The sequence below is a fragment of the Lichenostomus cassidix genome, chromosome 29 (assembly GCF_008360975.1).
Source record: "Lichenostomus cassidix isolate B80296 chromosome 29, HeHo_3.0, whole genome shotgun sequence".
In the NCBI taxonomy this organism is placed as follows: Eukaryota; Metazoa; Chordata; class Aves; order Passeriformes; family Meliphagidae; genus Lichenostomus; species Lichenostomus cassidix.
In genome coordinates this window covers 896,372-915,475 of record NC_139509.1, presented here as the reverse complement: position 1 = coordinate 915,475, position 19,104 = coordinate 896,372, and the positions used below count along the sequence as shown (strand labels likewise).

The following is a 19,104-nucleotide window of genomic DNA, read 5'->3' as shown; positions in this document are numbered from 1 at the left end:
TAGAGACAGGGACAGGGGTGGGGATGGGAATCCAGGGTTGGGGACAGGGACACGGGATGGGGATGGGGATGGACACTGAGTAGGGACAGGGACATGGGATGGGGACAGGGATGGGGACAAGGACGGGAATGGACACTGAGTAGGGAAGGGGATGGGAGTGGGAATTCAGGGTTGGGGACAGGGATATGGATGGGGATGGGGACAGGGATGGACATTGAGTAGGGACAGGGACATGGGATGGGGGTGGGGACACAGGGATGGGGATGAGAATCCAGGCTAGGGACAGAAATGTGGGATGGGGACAGGGGGATGGGAAGGGGATGGGGGTGGGAATTCAGGGTTGGGGACAGGGACATGGGGTGGGGATGGGGACAGGGATAGACGCTGAGTAGGGACAGGGATGTGGGATGGGAATGGGGACTCAGGAATGGGGACAGGGACACAGGGACAGGGATGAGAATGCAGGTTGGGGACAGAAATGTGGGATGGGGACATGGGATGGGGATGGGGATGGGGATGGGGATGGGGATGGGGATGGGGATGGGGATGGGGATGGGGACCCAGGAATGAGGACAGGGATGGACATTGGGTAGGGACAGGGACATGGGATGGGGACAGGGACAGGAATGGACACCCAGAGTAGGGACAGGGATAGGGTTGGGGACAGTGGCACCCAATGTCCTCTCCGTGGGGACAGCAGTGGAGTCCTGGAATGACCACTAGCAAAGGGGACAATGTCCCCATCCATGGGGTCACTCCACCAGTGCCACCACCCTGTGGACAACATCCCCAACCCAGGGCTGCACCCCCTCCTGTCCCAAATCCCTTTTTCCCAAAGATGTCCCTTCTGTCCCCAAACCGGCAGAGCAATGACATCGCCCGCGGCTTCGAGCGAGGCCTGGAGCCCGAGAAGATCATCGGCGCCACCGACTCCTGCGGGGACCTCATGTTCCTCATGAAGTGGTGAGGCCACCGCCGCTGTCCCCTGTGTCCCCTCTGACCCCCCGGGTTGTGTCTGTGACCCCTCTGACCCCCCAGTTTGTCCCTGTGTCCCCCAGTGTCCCCTGACCCCCGGCTTGTGTCTGTGACCCCCAGTTTGGCCCCTCTGACCCCACAGTTTGTCTCTGGGACTTCCTGTCCCCCCAGTTTGTCCCTGTGTCCCCCAGTGTCCCCTGACCCCCTGGTTGTGTCTGTGACCCCCAGTTTGTCCCTGTGTCCCCCGGTTTGTCCCTGGGATTTCCTGTCCCCTCAGTTTGTCCCTGTGTACCCCAAATTTGTGGCTGTGCTCCCCCTACCCTTCAGTTTGTCCCTGTGCCCCCTCAGTTTGGTATTTGTGTCCCCCCAGTTTGTCCCTGTGTCCCCCAGTTTGGTGTCTGTGACCCCCTAGTTTCTCCTTGTGACTCCCCAGTTTGTCCCTGTGTCCCCTGTGTCACTCCAATTTGGTATCTGTGTCCCCCAGTTTGGTGTCTGTGTCTCCCCAGTTTGTCCCTCTGTCCCCAGTTTGGTGTCTGTGTCTCCCCAGTTTGTCCCTCTGTCCCCAGTTTGGTGTCTGTGTCCCCCAGTTTGTCCCTCTGTCCCCCTGGTTTGTCCCTGTGACTCCCCAGTTTGTCCCTGTGTCCCCTGTGTCACTCCAGTTTGTCCCCGTGTCCTCCAATTTGGTATCTGTGTCCCTACTTTGTCCCTGTGTCCCCAGTTTGTCCCTGTGTCCCTCTAGCTTGTCCCTCTGTCCCCAATTTGTCCCTGTGTCCCCCAATTTGTACCCATGTCCTCAGTTTGTCCCTCTATCCCCAATTGTCCCCATGTCCCTCCAGTTTGTCCCTGTGCCCCCCAGTTTGGTGTCTGTGTCCCCAATTTGTCCTGGTGTTCCTCTAGTTCGTCTCTGTGTCCCCCAATTTGTCCCTGTGTCCCCCAGTTTGGTATCTGTGTCCCCCAGTTTGGTATCTGTGTCCCCAGTTTGGTGTCTGTGACCCCCTAGTTTGTCCCTCTGTCCCCAGTTTGTCCCTGTGTCCCTCCAGTTTGTCCCTGCGTCCCCAGTTTGGTATCTGTGTCCCCAGTTTGCCTCTCTGTCCCCAGTTTGTCCCCGTGTCCCTAGTTTGGTATCTGTGACTCCCCAGTTTGTCCCTTTGTCCCCAGTTTGTCCCTTTGTCCCCAGTTTGTTCCTTTGTCCCCAGTTTGGTGTCTGTGACCCTCTAGTTTGTGCCTCTGTCCCCAATTTGTCCCCATGTCCCCAGTTTGTCCCCTGACCCCCCCTTGTCCCTGTGTCCCCAGTTTGTCCCTGTGTGCCCAGTTTGTCCCCGTGTCCCTCAGTTTGTCCCTCTGTCCTTGTATCACCAGTTTGTCCCCTGACCCGCCCTTGTCTCCGTGTCCCCAATTTATCCCCATGTCCCCAGTTTGTCCCCTGACCCACCCTTGTCCCCGTGTCCCCAGTTTGTCCCCGTGTCCCCCAATTTGTCTCTCTGTCCCAGGTTTGTCCCCGTGTCCCCAGTCTGTCCCCTGACCCCCCCTTGTCCCCATGTCCCCAACCTGTCCCCATGTCCCCAGCCTGTCCCCTGACCCCCCTTGTCCCCCCCCCAGGAAGGACACAGACGAGGCCGACCTGGTGCTGGCCAAGGAGGCCAACCTCAAGTGTCCCCAGATTGTCATCGCCTTCTACGAGGAGCGCCTGACGTGGCACGCCTACCCCGAGGACAGTGACAGCAAGGAGCGGGACCCCCCCCGCAGCTAAGCGACCCCCCCGCTGTACATAGCCCCCCACCGGGGCACCCCCGGTGTCCCCAACCCCCTGTCCCCAACCCAGTGTCCCCAGGGGCCACCCTGCCCCCCCTGCCGCCACCCCCTGGGGACAGGGCCGAGGTGACATTCCCCTGTCCCCAGCCTGTCCCCACCCCCCCGGCGGCCTGGGGGGGTCAGCCCGGGTTTTGGTGTTTTTTAAGGTGGGTGTGTCCCCAGGGGTGTCCCCAGGGGTGTCCCCAGGGGTGTCCCCGTGTCCCCTCTGGCCCCGTGTTGTCCCCAAGTCCCCTCCCCAGGTTTGCCTCCAATAAAAGGAACGGTCACTTTTCAGGAGTTGCTGCTGCTTCAATGGGGTTGGGGACAGTGCAGTGACACCGGGATGGCCCCAGGATGGCCCAGTGTCCCCAGTATGGCTCAGTGTCCCCAGAATGGCCCAGTGACCACAGAATAGCTCAGTGTCCCCAGAATGGCCCAGTGACCCCAATGCCCCAGTGTCCCCAGAATGGCTCCGTGTCCCCAGAATGTCCCCAGAATGTCCCCAGAATGCCCCAGTGTCCCCAGAACGGCCCAGGTGTCCCCAGTATGCTCCAGTGTCCCCAGTATGGCTCAGTGTCCCCAGAATGTCCCAGTGTCCCCAGAATGTCCCCAGAATGTGCCAGTGTCCCCAGAATGCCACAGTGTCCCCAGAATGTCCCCAGAATGCCCCACTGTCTCCAGAATGTCCCAGTGACCACAGAATGCCCCAATGTCCCCAGAATGTCCCAATGTCCCCAGAACAGCCCAGTGACCCCAATGCCCCAGTGTCCCCAGTATGCCCCAGTCTCCCCAGAATGTCCCCAGAGTGCCCCAGTGTCTCCAGAATGTCCCAGTGACCCATTGTCCCCAATGCCCCAGTGTCCCCAGAATGCCCCAGTGTCCCCAGAATGCCCCAGTGTCCCCAGAATGTCCCCAGAGTCTCCAGAATGTCCCAGTGACCACAGAATGCCCCAGTGTCCCCAGAATGTCCCAGTGACCACAGAATGGCCCAGTGTCCCCAGAATGTCCCAGTGACCCATTGTCCCCAATGCCCCAGTGTCCCCAGGAAGTCCTATTGTCCCCAGAATGTCCCCAGTGTCCCCAGGATGTCCCAGTGTCCCCAGGATGTCCTAATGTCCCCGGAATGCCCCAGTGTCCCCAGAACACCCAAGTGTCCCCAGAATGTCCCCAGGATGTCCCAGTTCACCCCAGTACAGGCTCAGGGTGACATCCCCACCCCCATCAGTGACCTGCCATCCCTGCGGGTCCCCAATGTCCCCAAAAAGAGGGAGGGGCTCAGCTCTGTCCCCGGCGGTGCCAGAAGTGTCACCTGCAGGTGACAAGGCGGCGCTGCACGCGGACAGGAGGGGACAAAGGAGGACAGCAGGGGTGGCAGGTGGGGACATCCCGGAGGGGACACGGGGGAGCCCTGGGGATGGGGCAGGGGCTGCTTGGGGACACCTTGGTGACACTGGGGGGGACTTGGGGACACCTCGGTGACACTGAGGGAGTTGGTGACACCCAGGCGGTGACTCGGGGGGGACTTGGGGACACCTGGGTGACACGAGAGGGAGTTGGTGACACCCAGGTGGTGACTGGGGGGGCAATATTGGGGACACCCGGGTGACAATGGAGGGTGTTGGGGACACCCCAGTGCTGCTGTTTGGGGACACCTGGGGACACCTGGGTGACACGAGAGAGGGTTGGGGACACCTGGGTGACACTGGGGGGGACTTGGGGACACCTTGATGACACGAGAGGGAGTTGGTGACACCCCGGCTGTGACTCGGGGGGCAATATTGGGGACACGTGGGTGACAATGGAGGGTGTTGGGGACACCTGGGTGTGGCCGTTTGGGGACACCTGGGGACACCTGGGTGGCACGGGAGAGGGTTGGGGACACCTGGGTGACAATGGACAGCGTTGGGGACACCTCAGTGTGGCCCTTTGGGGACACTTAGGGACACCTGGGTGGCACGGGAGGGGGTTGGGGACACTTCAGTGTGCCCGTTTGGGGACATCTGGGGACACCCGGGTGACAGGGGAGGGGGTTGGGGACACCTCGGTGTGGCCCTTTGGGGACACCGGGAGGCGTTGGGGACACCTGGGTGACAAGGAGGGCATTGGGGACACCTCGGTGTCGCCGTCTGGGGACACTCCCTGCGTCACGTGGCGGTGTCACTGGGGTCACTCGGAGGTCACTCTGGTGACACCGCAGCGGGGTTTGGTGACCCGCTAGGGGGCGCCCTTGTGCCGCCGCAGCCCCGCGAGGGAGGGGGAGGGGAAAGGGGCGGGGCTTGGTGAGACCTCCTTGAGCCCATCCCCCCCCGTGGTGTCCCCAGGGGGGTTGGTGACACCGGGGGGGTCAGGAGGGGTGGGGGAGGGGCAGTTTTGGGGGTCAGGGGGATGGGGAGGGGCAGTGGGGTGGGAGGGCAGTTTGGGGATCAGGGGGTGGGAGGAGCAGTTTGAGGGGGTGGGGAGGGGCGGTTTTGGGGGTCAGGAGGGTGGGGGAGGGAGGCAGATTTGGGGGGTCAGGAGCGGTGGGGGAGGGGCAGTTTTGGGGTGGGGGAGGGGGGCAGTTTGAAGTCCAGGGGGTGGGGAGGGGGCAGTTTGGGAGGGGTGGGGGAGGAGTGGGGAGGGGCAGTTTGTGGGGTCAGGAGGGGTGGGGGAGGGGCAGTTTGAGGGTGGGGAGGGGCAGATTTGGGGGGTCAGGAGCGGTGGGGGAGGGGCAGTTTGGGGGTCCAGGGGTTGGGGGAGGGGCCGGTTTTGGGAGGGGTGGGAGGAGTGGGGGAGGGGGCAGTTTGGGGGATCAGGGGTGGGGGAGGGGGCGGTTTTGGGGGTCAGGAGGGGTGGGGAGGGGGCAGTTCTGGGGGTGGGGGAGGGAGCCTTGGGTGGGGGGTTTGTCCTCCCGCCGCAAGGCACGACGGGAAGCTCCGCGCGCAGACAAAGGACCGAGCCACGCCCCTCCCCCCGCGCGCGAAGGGCATGCCGGGAAGGGGCTCGCAAAGGGGCGTGGCTTAGGGCTCGGGGGCGTGGCCTGCGGGCAGCGGAAGCGGCGCGCGCTCAGGTAGGCTCGCGGCGGCGGCGCGGTGACGTCACGGGAGCCGTGTGACGTCTGGGGGCTGTGGGGGCGTTTGGGGTCGAGGGGACAAGGCTGGGGCAAGGGGACACCTCCCGGAACGGACATTTTGGGGAGGTCTGGGGACACCTGGAGGCTCGGAAGGGACATTTAGGGGATTTGGGGACTGCTGGAGGGGCTCCGGAAGGGACACTGGAGGACTAGGGACACCTGGGGAGCTCAGAGGGACACTGGAGGGGACCTGGGGACACCGTGTCACCCTCGGCCTGACCCACGGCCCCTGCGGCTCCCGTGTCCCCTCCGCCATCCCCGCGGGGACTCCTCTGTCCCCAAGCCCTGAATCCGCTTTGGCCGGCTCCGTGTCCCCGTGTCCCCTCTGTCCCCCAGCCCCGTGTCCCCTCTGTCCCCCAGCCCCGTGTCCCCTCTGTCCCCCAGCCCCGTGTCCCCACGGTCGCCGCGTCCCCCCGGTCCCCAGCCCCGTCTCCCCTCTGTCCCTAGCCCCGTGTCCCCTCTCTCCAGCCGTGTCCCCTCTGTCCAGCCGTGTGTCCCCTCTGTCTGGCCCTGTGTCCCCACGGTCACCGCGTCCCCAGGTCCCCTTTATCCAGCCCTGTGTCCCCTCTGTTCCCAGCCCCGTGTCCCCTCTGTCCAGCCTTGTCCCCACGGTCACCGCGTCCCCCCGGTCCCCCAGCCCCGCGTCCCCTCTGTCCCCAGCCCCGTGTCCCCTTTATCCATCCCCATGTCCCGTCTGTCCCCCAGCCCCGTGTCCCCACGGTCACCACGTCCCTGTGTCCCCTTTATCCATCCCCATGTCCCCTCTCTCCAGCAGTGTCCCCGCTGTCACCACGTCCCCAGGTCCCCTCTGTCCAGCCCCGTGTCCCCTCTGTCCCCAGCCCCGAGTCCCCTTTATCCATCCCCATGTCCCCTCTGTCCCAGCCCCGTGTCCCCCCTGTCCAGCCCCGTGTCCCCTCTGTCCAGCCGTGTCCCCAGCCCCGTGTCCCCTTTATCCAGCCCTGTGTCCCCTCTGTCCCCAGCCCCGTGTCACCCGTCCCCGTGTCCCCTCTGTCCCCAGCCCGGCGTCCCCTTTATCCATCCCCATGTCCCTTCTGTCCCGCAGCCCCATGTCCCCTCTATCCACCCCCGTGTCCCCAGCCCCGTGTCCCCACGGTCACCGTGTCCCCTCTGTCCCCAGCCCCGTGTCCCCTCTCTCCAGCCGTGTCCCCTGTGTCCCCAGCCCCGTGTCACCCGTCCCCATGTCCCCTGTGTCCCCAGCCCCGTGTCACCCGTCCCCGTGTCCCCTGTGTCCCCAGCCCCGTGTCACCCGTCCCCGTGTCCCCTCTGTCCCCAGCCCCATGTCCCCTCTATCCATCCCCATGTCCCCTCTGTCCCCAGCCCCGTGTCACCCGTCCCCGTCCCCCGGCGATGGGGGATGGAGCAGCCCGGGCGGGCAGCAGGGCGGCAGCGGCAGCAGGAGGCTGAGGATGGAGACGGAGCGAGGGACGATAACGATGAGGAAGCAGCCAGGGCCGAGGCTGACGATGACGATGATGAAGATGATGATGATGATGAGGAGGACGAGGAAGGCACGGCGGCGCGGTTCCTGGCCCTGGAGCGCGCTCTGAGCGCGCAGCTGGCCGCGCTGCCGCCGCCCGGGCCGCCGGTGTCGCTGGTGTACGCTCCGCTCGAGTACGCGTGGGAACCTCACCGCCGCTTCGTGCGCCGCTACTGCCGCGGGCCCAAGGCCGTGCTGTTCCTCGGCATGAACCCCGGACCGTTCGGCATGGCCCAGACCGGGGTCAGCACCCACGGGCACCGGGGGGCAATGGGGGGCACCGGGGAGAGGGGCTGGGGGCCATGGGGGGCACCGGGAGAGGGGGCTGGGGCATGGGGGCACCGGGGGGCACCGAGAGGGGCTGGGGGCACCGGGGGCACCGGGTCAGCGCCAACGGGCACCGGCACCGGGAGAGGGGCTGGGGAGCACGGGGGGCACCTGGGGGCCCGGGGAGAGGGGCTGGGGGCGCTGGGTCCATCCCGGGGGACAGTGGGAGAGGGGCTGGGGGACACCAGGGGGCAATGGGAGAGGGGCTGGGGGCGCTGAGTACATCCCGGGGGGCTCCGGGGGGCAATGGGAGAGGGACGGGGAGCACCGGGAGGCACCGGGGTCAGCGCCAACGGGCACCGGGGGGCACCGGGGAGAGGGGCTGGGGGCGCTCGGTTCATCCCTGGGGGCACCGGGATAAATGGAAGAGGGGCTGGGGGCAGTCGGTTCATCCCGGGGGGCACCGGGAGGGCACCGGGGGGCAATGGGAGAGGGGCTGGGGGCACCGGGGGTCACCGGGGTCAGCGACACCGGGCACCGGGGGGCTCCGGGGAGAGGGGCTGGGGGCGCTCGGTTCGTCCCGAGGGGAGCCAGAGGACAGGAACTGTGGTTTGGGGGAGTTTTGGGGGATTTTGGGGGTCCCAGTCCATCCTGTGGGGTCTCGGAGAAGGTAAACTGAGGCACCGGGGAGGGTGGCTGGGGGCGCTCGGTTCGTCCCGGGGGGAGTGAGAGGACAGGAACTGTGGTTTTGGGGGGGTTTTGGGGGTCCCAGTCCATCCTGTGGGGTGTCAGATGAGGGAAACTGAGGCACAGGGTGTCCGGGGGTCCCAGGCTATCCTGTGGGGTCTCGGAGAAGGTAAACTGAGGCACCAGGGAGAGGGGCTGGGGGCACTCGGTTCGTCCCGGGGGGGTGAGAGGACAGGAACTGTGGTTTTGGGGGGGTTTTGGGGGATTTTGGGGGTCCCAGTCCATCCTGTGGGGTGTCAGATGAGGGAAACTGAGGCACAGGGTGTCCAGGGGGTCCCAGGTTATCCTGTGGGGTCTCGGAGAAGGGAAACTGAGGCATCGGGGGAGAGGGGCTGGGGGCGCTCGGTCCATCCCGGGGGGAGCCAGAGGAGAGGAACTGTGGTTTGGGGGATTTTGGGGCTTTTTGGGGTGCCCAGGGGGTCCCAGTCCATCCTGGGTGGTCTCGGAGAAGGGAAACTGAGGCACAGGGAGAGGGGCTGGGGGCGCTCGGTTCATCCCGGGGGGAGCCAGAGGGGAGGAGCTGAGGTTTGGGGGGTTTTGGGGGTGTCCAGAGGGTCCCTGTGGGGTCTCGGAGCAGGGAAACTGAGGCACAGGGGGATTTTGGGACTGCCCAGGGGGTCTCAGTCCATCCTGTGGGGTCTCGGAGAAGGGAAACTGAGGCACGGGGGGTGTCCAGGGGGTCCCAGTCTGTCCTGTGGGGTGTCAGATGAGGGAAACTGAGGCACAGGGGGTCCAAGCCCATGCTGAGGGGTCCCAGGGAAGGGAAACTGAGGCACGGAGGAATTTTGGGATTGTCCAGGGGGTCCCAGCCCATCCTGTGGGGTCTCGGAGAAGGGAAACTGAGGCACAGGGGGTATCCAGGGGGTCTCAGTTCGTCCTGTGGGGTCCCGGCGCAGGGAAACTGAGGCACAGGGGGTCCCAGTCCATCCTGTGGGGTCCCAGAGCAGGGAAACTGAGGCACGGGGGATGTCCAGGGTGTCCTACTCCATCCTGTGGGGTGTCAGATGAGGGAAACTGAGGCACGGGGGATTTTGGGATTGCCCAGGGGATCCCAGTCCATCCCGTGGGGTCCCAGAGCAGGGAAACTGAGGCACGGGGGGTCCCAGAGCAGGGAAACTGAGGCACGGGGGTTTTTGGGATTGCCCAGGGGGTCCCAGTCCATCCCGTGGGGTCCCAGGGCAGGGAAACTGAGGCACGGCGGGTCCCAGTCCATCCCGTGGGGGGCTCAGAGCAGGGAAACTGAGGCACGGGGGGGATTTTGGGATTGCCCAGGGGGTCCCAGCCCATCCTGTGGGGTGTCAGTTGAGGGAAACTGAGGCACGGTGGGTGTCCGGGGGGTCCCAGCCCTTCCCAGGGGATCTCAGAGCAGGGAAACTGAGGCACAGGGGGTCCCAGCCCATCCCATGGGGTCCCAGAGCAGGGAAACTGAGGCACGGGGGGATTTGGGGAGTGTCCAAGGGATCCCAGTCCATCCTGTGGGGTCCCAGAGCAGGGAAACTGAGGCACGGTGGGTGTCCGGGGGTGTCCCAGCCCTTCCCACGGGATCCCAGAGCAGGGAAACTGAGGCACGGGGGGTCCCAGTCCATCCTGTGGGGATCTCCGAGCAGGGAAACTGAGGCACGGGGGGGTCCCAGCCCATCCCATGGGATCTCAGAGCAGGGAAACTGAGGCACAGGGGGTGTCCTGGGGGGTCCCAGTCCATCCCGTGGGGTCTCGGAGAAGGGAAACTGAGGCACGGGGGGTTGTGGGATTGCTCAGGGGGTTCGAGCCCATCCCGTGGGGGTGTCAGAGCAGGGAAACTGAGGCACGGCGGGTGTCCAAGGGATCCCAGTCCGTCCCGTGGGGTCTCAGATGAGGGCAACTGAGGCACAGGGGGTGTCCAGGGGGTCCCAGCCCATCCTATAGGGTCCCAGAGCAGGGAAACTGAGGCACGGGGGGGATTTTGGGATTGCCCAAGGGGTCCTAGCCCATCCCGTGGGGTCTCAGAGCAGGGAAACTGAGGCACGGCGGGAGTCCAGGGGGTCCCAGAGCAGGGAAACTGAGGCACGGGGGGTCCCAGAGCAGGGAAACTGAGGCACGGGGGGTCTCAGAGCAGGGAAACTGAGGCATGGGGGGGTCCCAGAGCAGGGAAACTGAGGCACGCCGGGAGTCCAGGGGGTCCCAGAGCAGGGAAACTGAGGCACGGGGGGTCTCAGAGCAGGGAAACTGAGGCACGGCGGGTCCCAGTCCATCCCGTGGGGGGCTCAGAGCAGGGAAACTGAGGCACGGAGGGTTGTGGGATTGCCCAGGGGGTCCCAGCCCATCCCGTGGGGTCCCAGGGCAGGGAAACTGAGGCACGGGGGGATTTGGGGAGTGTCCAAGGGATCCCAGTCCACCCTGTGGGGGGGGCTCAGAGCAGGGAAACTGAGGCACGGAGGGTTGTGGGATTGCCCAGGGGGTCCCAGCCCATCCTGTGGGGTGTCAGTTGAGGGAAACTGAGGCACGAGGGGTGTCTAGGGAGTCCCAGCCCATCCCGTGGGGTCCCAGAGCAGGGAAACTGAGGCACGGGGGGGTCTCAGAGCAGGGAAACTGAGGCACGGGGGGGTCTCACAGCAGGGAAACTGAGGCACGGCGGGGGTCACCCCCTCTAACCCCCCCTCCGTCCCCCCCGCAGGTCCCGTTCGGCGAGGCGTGGCACGTGCGGGAGTGGCTGCGGGTGGGGGGCGCGGTGCGGAAACCCCCCCAGGAACACCCCAAGCGGCCCGTGCTGGGGCTGCGCTGCCCCCGCGCCGAGGTGAGCGGCGCTCGCTTCTGGGGGCTCATCCGGCAGCTCTGCCCCGACCCCCGAGCCTTCTTCCGCCACTGCTTCGTGCACAACCTCTGCCCCCTCCTCTTCCTCGCCGCCAGCGGCCGCAACGTCCCCCCGCCCGAGCTGCGGGCTAGCGAGCGCGACAGGCTGCTCGCCCCGTGCGGAGAGGCGCTGGCCGCCGCCGTGGTGGCGCTGCGGGTGCGGCTGGTGGTGGCCCTGGGCAAGGTGGCGGAGCTGCGCGCTCGCCGGGCGCTGGCGGCGGCGGGGCTGGGCGTTGCGGTTGCGGTGTTACCGCATCCTTCGCCCCGCAATCCCCGCGCGAACCGCGGCTGGGAGGGAGAGGCGAGGGAGAGGCTGCGGGAGATGGGGGTGCTGAGGCTGCTGGGGGCGCACGGCGAGGGGGACGGGGGGGGGATGGACCAGTTTGGCCAGTTGGGAGCTGGGAGGGAGGGTGGGAATGGGGGGCTGGACCAGTTTGACCAGTTGGGAACTGGGGAGAGGGAGGGTCGTGGGGGTCTGGACCAGTTAGGGACTGGGAGGGAGGGTGGGAATGTGGCTCTGCCCCAGTCTGACCAGTTGGGAGCTGGGGGGAAGGACGGGAATGGAGCCGTGCCCCAGTTAGGGACTGGGAGGAAGAAGGGTGGTGGGGTTCTGGACCAGTTTGACCAGTTGGGAACTGGGGGGAAGGAGGTCGGAGGGGTCCTGTCCCAGTTTGGCCAGTTGGGGACTGGGAGGAAGAGGGGTGGTGGGGCTCTGTCCCGGTTACGGACTGGGGGGAAGGAGGGTGGTGAGGTTCTGTCCCAGTTAGGGACTGGGAGGAAGGGTGGGAATGTGGATCTGTCCCAGTTTGACCGGTTGGGAACTGGGAGAAAGGACAGGGATGGAGCTCTGTCCCAGTTAGGGACTGGGAGGAAGAGGGGTGGTGGTGGGCTAGACCAGTTGGGGACTGGGAGAAAGGAGGGCGGTGGAGTTCTGTCCCAGTTTGGCCAGTTAGGGACTCGGAGGAAGGAAGGTGGTGGGGTTCTGTCCCAGTTTGACCAGTTAGGAACTGGGAGGGAGGGTGGGAATGTGGCTCTGTCCCAGTTTGACCAGTTGGGAACTGGGAGGAAGGAGGGTGGAGGGGTCCTGTCCCAGTTTGACCAGTTGGAAACTGGGAGGAAGGACAGGGATGGGGCTCTGTCCCAGTTAGGGACTGGGAAGAAAAATGGAGATTCGGTTTTGTCCCAGTCTGACCAGTTGGGGACTGGGGAGAAGGAGGGAGATGAGGTCCTGCCCCAGTTAGGAACTGGAGGGGTCCTGTCCCAGTTTGACCAGTTAGGAACTGGGAGGAAGGAGGTTGGAGGGGTCCTTTCCCAGTTAGGGACTGGGGGGAAGGACGGGGATGGAGCCCTGCCTCAGTTTCCCCACTCAGTAGCAGGGGGACAGGGCATTGATGGGGCCGTGCCTCAGTTTCCCCACCCAGAAGAGGATTTCGGGCATCACTACAAGGCAGAGGGTGGATCCCTGCCTCAGTTTCCCCACTCAGGAACTGGGGGACAGCAGGTTGAGGGGTCCCTGCCTCAGTTTCCCCAGCTGGGAACAGGAGGACAGGAGGCTCAGCCCTCCCTGCCTCAGTTTCCCCACTCGGGAACAGGGGGTTTGGGGCTCCTTTAGGGGGCGGGGATGGATCCTGCCTCAGTTTCCCCGCTCGGGAATAGAGGTTTTAGGGGGCGGGGATGGATCCTGCCTCAGTTTCCCTACTCGGGAGACGATTTAGGGTCCCTTTAGGGGGCGGGGATGGGTCCTGCCTCAGTTTCCCCAGCTGGGAATGGCGGGTCAGGAGGCTCAGCCCTCCCTGCCTCAGTTTCCCCACTCGGGAGAGGTTTAGGGTTCCTTTAAGGTGCGAGGATAGGTCCTGCCTCAGTTTCCCCAGCTAGGAACGGGGTTTGGGGTTCCTTTAGGGGTCGGGGGTGGACCCTGCCTCAGTTTCCCTACTCGGGAGACGATTTAGGGTCCCTTTAAGGGGCGAGGATGGATCCTGCCTCGGTTTCCCTACTCTGGAGGGGATTTAGGGTTCTTTTAGGGGGCGGGGATGGGTCCTGCCTCAGTTTCCCCACTCAGGAACTGGGGGACAGCAGGTTGAGGGGTCCCTGCCTCAGTTTCCCCAGCTGGGAACAGGAGGACAGGAGGCTCAGCCCTCCCTGCCTCAGTTTCCCCACTCGGGAACAGGGGGTTTGGGGTTCCTTAGGGGGCGGGGATGGATCCTGCCTCAGTTTCCCCGCTCGGGATGGTGCTTAGGGACCCCCGGGGGGGGTGTGGGGATGGGGATGGGGGATGGGGATGGGGTGGGGGATGGGATCCATCGCTGCCTCGCGGGCTTTGCTGTGGAATTGTGGAATAAAAGCAGAAATTGGTAAAAATCCAAGGAAAGAGGAATTTCCTTCCTTCCTTCCCTCCCCTCCTTGGCGGTGGCGCTGGGATGAACTGGGATGGACTGGGAGGAACTGGGAGTCACTGGGCTGTACTGGGATGAACTGGGATGAACTGGCCGGACGGTCCCGGGCTGTACTGGGCTGTACTGGGATGCACTAGGCTGTACTGGGATGAACTGGGCCGGGCGGTGCCAGGCTGTACTAGGATGAACTGGGATGAACTGGGATGAACTGGGCTGTACTGGGATGAACTGGGATGAACTGGGATGAACTGGACGGACTGTACTGGGAGTCATTGGGCCGAACTGGGATGAACTGGGCTGTACTGGCCGGACGGTCCCAGGCTGTACTGGGAGTCACTGGGCCGGACTGGGATGAACTGGGATGAACTGGGATGAACTGGGCCGGGCGGTGCCGGTACTGGGAGCCACCGGGCCGGGCGGTCCCGGGCTGTACTGGGATGAACTGGGAGTCACTGGGATGAACTGGGCCGGGTGATACCGGGCTGTACTGGGATGAGCTGGGCCGAACTGGGATGCACTGGGATGAACTGGGTGGCACCGGGATGCACCGGCCCGGCTCGGCTCTGCCCGGCTCGGCTCGGCTCGGCCCGGCTCGGCTCTGCCCGGTTCCGTTCGGCTCGGCTCGGCTCGGCCCGGCTCGGCTCTGCCCGGTTCCGTTCGGCTCGGCTCGGCTCGGCTCGGCTCGGCTCGGCTCGGCTCGGCTCTGCCCGGCTCGGCTCGGCTCGGCTCGGCTCTGCTCTGTTCGGTTCGGCAGGGATGCTCGGCTCGGCTCGGTTCGGCTCGGCTCGGCTCGGCTCGGCTCGGCTCGGCTCGGCTCGGCTCGGCCCGGTTCGGCTCGGCTCGGCTCAGCTCTGCCCGGTTCGGCTCGGCCCGGCTCGGCTCGGCTCGGCTCTGCCCGGTTCGGCTCGGCTCTGCCCGGCCCGGCTCGGCTCGGCCCGGCTCTGCTCGGCTCGGCCCGGCCTGGCTCTGCTTGGCTCGGCTCGGTTCCGTTCGGCTCGGCTCGGCTCGGCTCGGCTCTGCGCTCAGCAGCCGCTAGGGAGAGGCAGAGAGCTGCGGGAAAGAGCCTCATTTGGGGCCAAAAATCCCCAAAAATCAGGAATTCCTGCGGATTAACCCCTTCCTGCCCAGGATTACCCCTTTTCCCCTCCCCCCCTCCCTTCCCAGCCCCATTTTGGGCCAAAAAAACCCAAAAAATCAGAAATTCCTGGAGGATTAACCCCTTCATTCCCAGGCTTACCCCGTTCCCCTCCCCCCTCTCCCTTCCCAACCCCATTTTGGGGCAGAAAATCCCAAAAAAATCAGGAATTCCTGCCCGATTAACCCCTTCCTTCCCAGGCGTACCCCTTTCCTCCCCTCCCTTCCCAGCCCCATTTTGGGGCGCAAAACCCCAAAAAAATCAGGAATTCCTTCCGGATCAATCCCTCCCTCCCTTCCCAGCCCCATTTTGGGGCCAAAAAACCCCAAAAAATTCGGGAATTCCTTTCGGATTAACCCTTCCCTCCCCAGCCTTCCCTCGGCAGTTTCCCCGCCGCGCTGATTTCTCGTCGCCTTTCGATTTCTCCCCTTCATGGGATAATAATTAATCTTTATGGGATCCTTTTTATTTTTTTTTTATGGCTTTTTTTTTTTTTAAATCCCCTTTTTCCCGACGTTCAGCTGCTCCGGTTGAGATTTCCCTCGCCGAGGTGGGGAAAGGAGGAATTTGGGAATAAATAAATCGTAAACGGATCGTAAATCAAGCGATAAAATAGCGAAAGAAACACCAAAAAAAAATTCCTTCTGGAGGAACAAGTGGCGGCTGGAAATGGGAAATAATGAAGTGTGGAGTGAGGAGGGAGGAGGCAATAAAAGTGATGGGATTTCCCTTTTTTTATAACCTTTTTTTATTCGGGTTTGGTTTGTTTTATTTGTTTTGGTTTGGTTTTTTGTTTTGTTTTGGTTTTTTATTTTGTTTTGTTTTTTTATTTTGTTTTGTTTTCATTTTTGTTGTTTTGTTTTATTGTTTATTGTTTTGTTTTTTGATTGTTTTATTTTGTTTTATATATTTTTTGTTGTTTTATTTTATTTGAATTTTTATTGTTTTATTTTATGCTGATTTTTTTAAATTTTATATTTTTATTATTTTATTTTATTTTACTTTTATTTTTATTATTTTATTTTATTTTTATTATTTTATTTTAGTTTTATTATTTTATTTTATTTTTATTATTTTATTTTATTTTTATTATTTTATTTTATTTTATTTTATTACTTTATTTTATTTTATATTATTTTATATTATTTTATATTATTTTATTTTATTTTTATTATTTTATTTTTATTATTTAATTTCATTTTATTTTATTTTATTTTATTTTATTTTACGAGGGTCGCTCCCGATTCCCAGAGCGGGTGAGGAGGATTGAGGAAGAATTCCCGGGGGGCTGAAAAAGCCAAAAATTCCTCCCCAGGGGTCGAAAAATCCAAAAATTCTCCCCAAAGAGGCTGAAAAAACCAAAAATTCCTTCCAAAGGAGTCGAAAAATCAAAAAATTCTCCCCAAAGAGGCTAGAAAAGCCAAAAAATTCCTTCCAAAGGGGTCGGAAAAGCCAAAAATTTCCTCCCTAAGGAGTCGAAAAAGCCAAAAATTCCTTCCCAAAGAGGCTGGAAAATCCAAAAATTCCTTCCAAAGAGGCTGGAAAAGCCAAAAATTCTCCCCTAAGAGGCTGAAAAAACCAAAAATTCCTCCCTAAGGGGTCGAAAAATCCAAAAATTCGTTCCAAAGAGGCTGAAAAACCCAAAAATTCCTCCCTAAGGAGTCGAAAAATCCAAAAATTCTCCCCAAAGAGGCTGAAAGAGACATAAAATTCCTCTCTAAGGGGTCGGAAAATCAAAAAAATTCCTCCCCAAGGGGTCGAAAAATCCAAAAATTCTCCCCAAAGAGGCTTAAAAAGCCAAAAATTCCTCCCAAAGGAGTCGAAAAATCAAAAAATCTCCCCAAAGAGGCTGAAAGAGACACAAAATTTCCTCCCTAAGGGGTCGAAAAAGCTAAAAAATTCCTTCCAAAAAGGTCAGAAAAGCCAAAAATTCCTCCCGGGTGGCGCCGGGGGCGGTGCGGGGGGACAGGGACAGGAACGGGACAGGAACGGGACAGGAACGGGACAGGAACGGGACAGGAACGGGACAGGAAAGGGACAGGATAAGGACAGGAACGGGACAGGAACGGGACAGGAACGGGACAGGAACGGGACAGGAAGGGGACAGGATAAGGACAGGAACGGGACAGGAACGGGACAGGAACGGGACAGGAACGGGCGCGAGAGGTAAGCGAAGTTTTCCTCCCATTTCTGCTTTCCTCCCTCTTTTTTTTTTCCGGAAAATTCCTTTTTTTCCCCCATTTTTCCCCCATTTTTCCCCCATTTTTCCCCCATTTTTTTCCCATTTTTTTCCCATTTTCCCCCCTTTTTCTCCCTTTTTTCACGTTTTTTTTCCCCTTTTTCCTTTTTCTTCACGTTTTTTTCCCCCCACTTTTCCCCCATTTTCCATTTTTCCCCATTTTTCCCATTTTCCCATCATTTTCCTTTTTTCCCCTTTTTCCCACTTTCCTCCCTTTTTCCCCTTTTTCCTTTTTTTCCCCCTTTTCCGACTTTCCCAATTTTTTCCCATTTTTTCCCTTTTCCCTTTTCCCCTTTCTTTCCCTTTTCCATTTTTTTCCCATTTTTTTTCCCTTTTCACCCTTTTTTCCCACCTTTTCCCCCTTTTTTTGCCCCCTTTCCCCCACTTTTCCACCCTTTTTTTCCTCTTTTCCCCACTTTTTCCCATTTTTCCCCTTTCCCTTATTTTCCCCCTTTTTCCCCTTTTTCCCCTTTCTTTCCCCCTTTTCCCATTTTTCCCATTTTTTCCCATTTTTCCCCCTTTTTTCCCATTTTTTCCCATTTTTTCCCATTTTTTCCCCTTTTTCCCTTTTTCATCCCCTTTTCCCCCACTTTTCCACCACTTTCTCCCCATTTTTTCCCTTTTTCCCATTTTCCCCACTTTTCCCATTTCTTTCCCAAGAAAACACCTTAAAATTTCCCCTTTATTCCCCCTTTTCCCCCTGTTTTTTCCCCAGGAAAACACACATCCTTTTCCCCAATTTTCCACTTTTTTCCCCTAGAAAAACACATCATTTTCCCCACTTTTCTACCCTTTTTCCACTTTTTTCCCCAGAAAAACACATTCCTTTTTTCCCTTATTTTTGCCCTTTTTTCACACCCTTTTTCCACCCTTTTTTCCCACTTTTCCCAGGAAATCGCCAAACCCCCAAAAATCCATTTTCCCTCCGAGATTTTAGGGAAAAAACGCCTGGAATTCGCTCCAGAGCTCTTTGCCTCCCATCTGCCGAAAATCCCAAATTTGAGGAATATTTACAGCGAGAAAAAAAAAAAACCAACAAAACCCGCGGGCAGATGGGGCTGAGAGGGGAGGGGAAAATGGGGAAAAACTGGGAAAAATGGGGAAAAAAGGGGGAAAAGTGGGGAAAAATGGGAAAAAGGGGGGAAATGGAAAAAAATGGGAAAAAAATGGGAGAAAATGGGAAAAAATGGGGGAAAAGTGGGAAAAAGTGGGAAAAGTGGGAAAAAATGGGAAAAAGTGGGGAAAAATTGGGAAAAAGTGGAGAAAAATGGGGAAAAAGGGGAAAAACTGGGAAAATGGGAAAAAGGGAAAAAAGTAGGGAAAAAAAGGAAAAATGGGATAAAATGGGAAAATGGGGAAAAATGGGAAAGGAGTGGGAAAAAAGTGGGGAAAAAATGGGGAAAAATGGGAAAATAGTGGGAAAAAATGAGAAAAAATGGGGAAAAGTGGGACAAAATGGGAAAAAATGGGGAAAAAAGTGGAGAAAAAATGGGAAAAAAGTGGGAAAAAGTGGGAAAAATGGGAATTTTTGGAGTCCCTCCTCCTTCCGGGGGTCTCGGGATGATTCGCTCTGATTCCTTCCGGATGGAAAAAGGTCCTGGAAGGGGAAAAAAGGGTTAATCCGGCTGGTTTTTGGGATGGGAAAGGGCGGGAGGAGGAATTTTGGTTTTTCCCTGTGGGTTTTCAGCTGGAGCAGCGCCTGGATCAGCTGGGCGGGGAAAGGGAGAGGAAAAAACCCAAAAAAACCAAATAAAACCCAAAAAACCCCCAAAAAACCCCAAAAAACCTCCCAAAATCGGCGGTTTGTCACCCCCAGGGCTCCCAGGATTCCCCAAATTCCCCCCAAAATTGGCAGTTGAGCCCCAAAAATACAATTTGGGGAGAGAACAGATATTCCCCCAAACCCTAAATTACAGTGCTGGAATGAGAAACCCCAAATGACAAACTTTCGGATTGCAAACCCCAAATTCCAGCCCTGAAATCCCAATTTCAATCCCTCAAATCACAGCTGAAAACCCCAAATTACAAACCCCAAAATCCCCCAAATTGCAGCCACAAACCCCAAATTCCAACCCCCAAATTCCGGCCCTAAAATCCCAATTCCAATCCCCCAAATCGCAG

The 19,104-nt window shown here is 59.7% G+C and overlaps 3 protein-coding genes across 5 annotated transcripts in view; all 3 read left to right on the top strand.

Moving 5' to 3' along the window:
* The window catches only part of LOC146425777 (uncharacterized), a 58,981-nt gene extending 46,104 nt beyond the window's left edge, over positions 1-12,877 (top strand). The window contains exon 5 of the mRNA XM_085041080.1: positions 12,129-12,877. Coding sequence (XP_084897206.1) covers positions 12,129-12,828 — 700 coding nt within the window. The 3' untranslated portion in view covers positions 12,829-12,877. The remainder of the gene's footprint in view (positions 1-12,128) is intronic.
* LOC146425770 (chromobox protein homolog 5-like) overlaps positions 1-19,104 on the top strand; it is a 411,406-nt gene that overhangs the window by 5,555 nt on the left and 386,747 nt on the right. For 2 of the 3 annotated variants that reach the window (XM_085041314.1, XM_085041316.1), the window contains exons 4-5: positions 866-963; positions 2,575-3,060. In XM_085041314.1, coding sequence (XP_084897440.1) covers positions 866-963; positions 2,575-2,725 — 249 coding nt within the window. In that variant the 3' untranslated portion in view covers positions 2,726-3,060. Of the gene's footprint in view, positions 1-865; positions 964-2,574; positions 3,061-19,104 lie in introns of those variants that run through there. The other variant, XR_014846380.1, reaches the window with a different exon arrangement.
* On the top strand, positions 5,795-12,026 carry SMUG1 (single-strand-selective monofunctional uracil-DNA glycosylase 1). The gene is made up of 4 exons (XM_085041393.1): positions 5,795-5,812; positions 7,214-7,616; positions 11,041-11,962; positions 12,022-12,026. The coding sequence occupies exons 2-4, from the start codon at positions 7,251-7,253 to the stop codon at positions 12,024-12,026; spliced, it is 1,293 nt and encodes a 430-aa protein (XP_084897519.1). The 5' UTR covers positions 5,795-5,812; positions 7,214-7,250.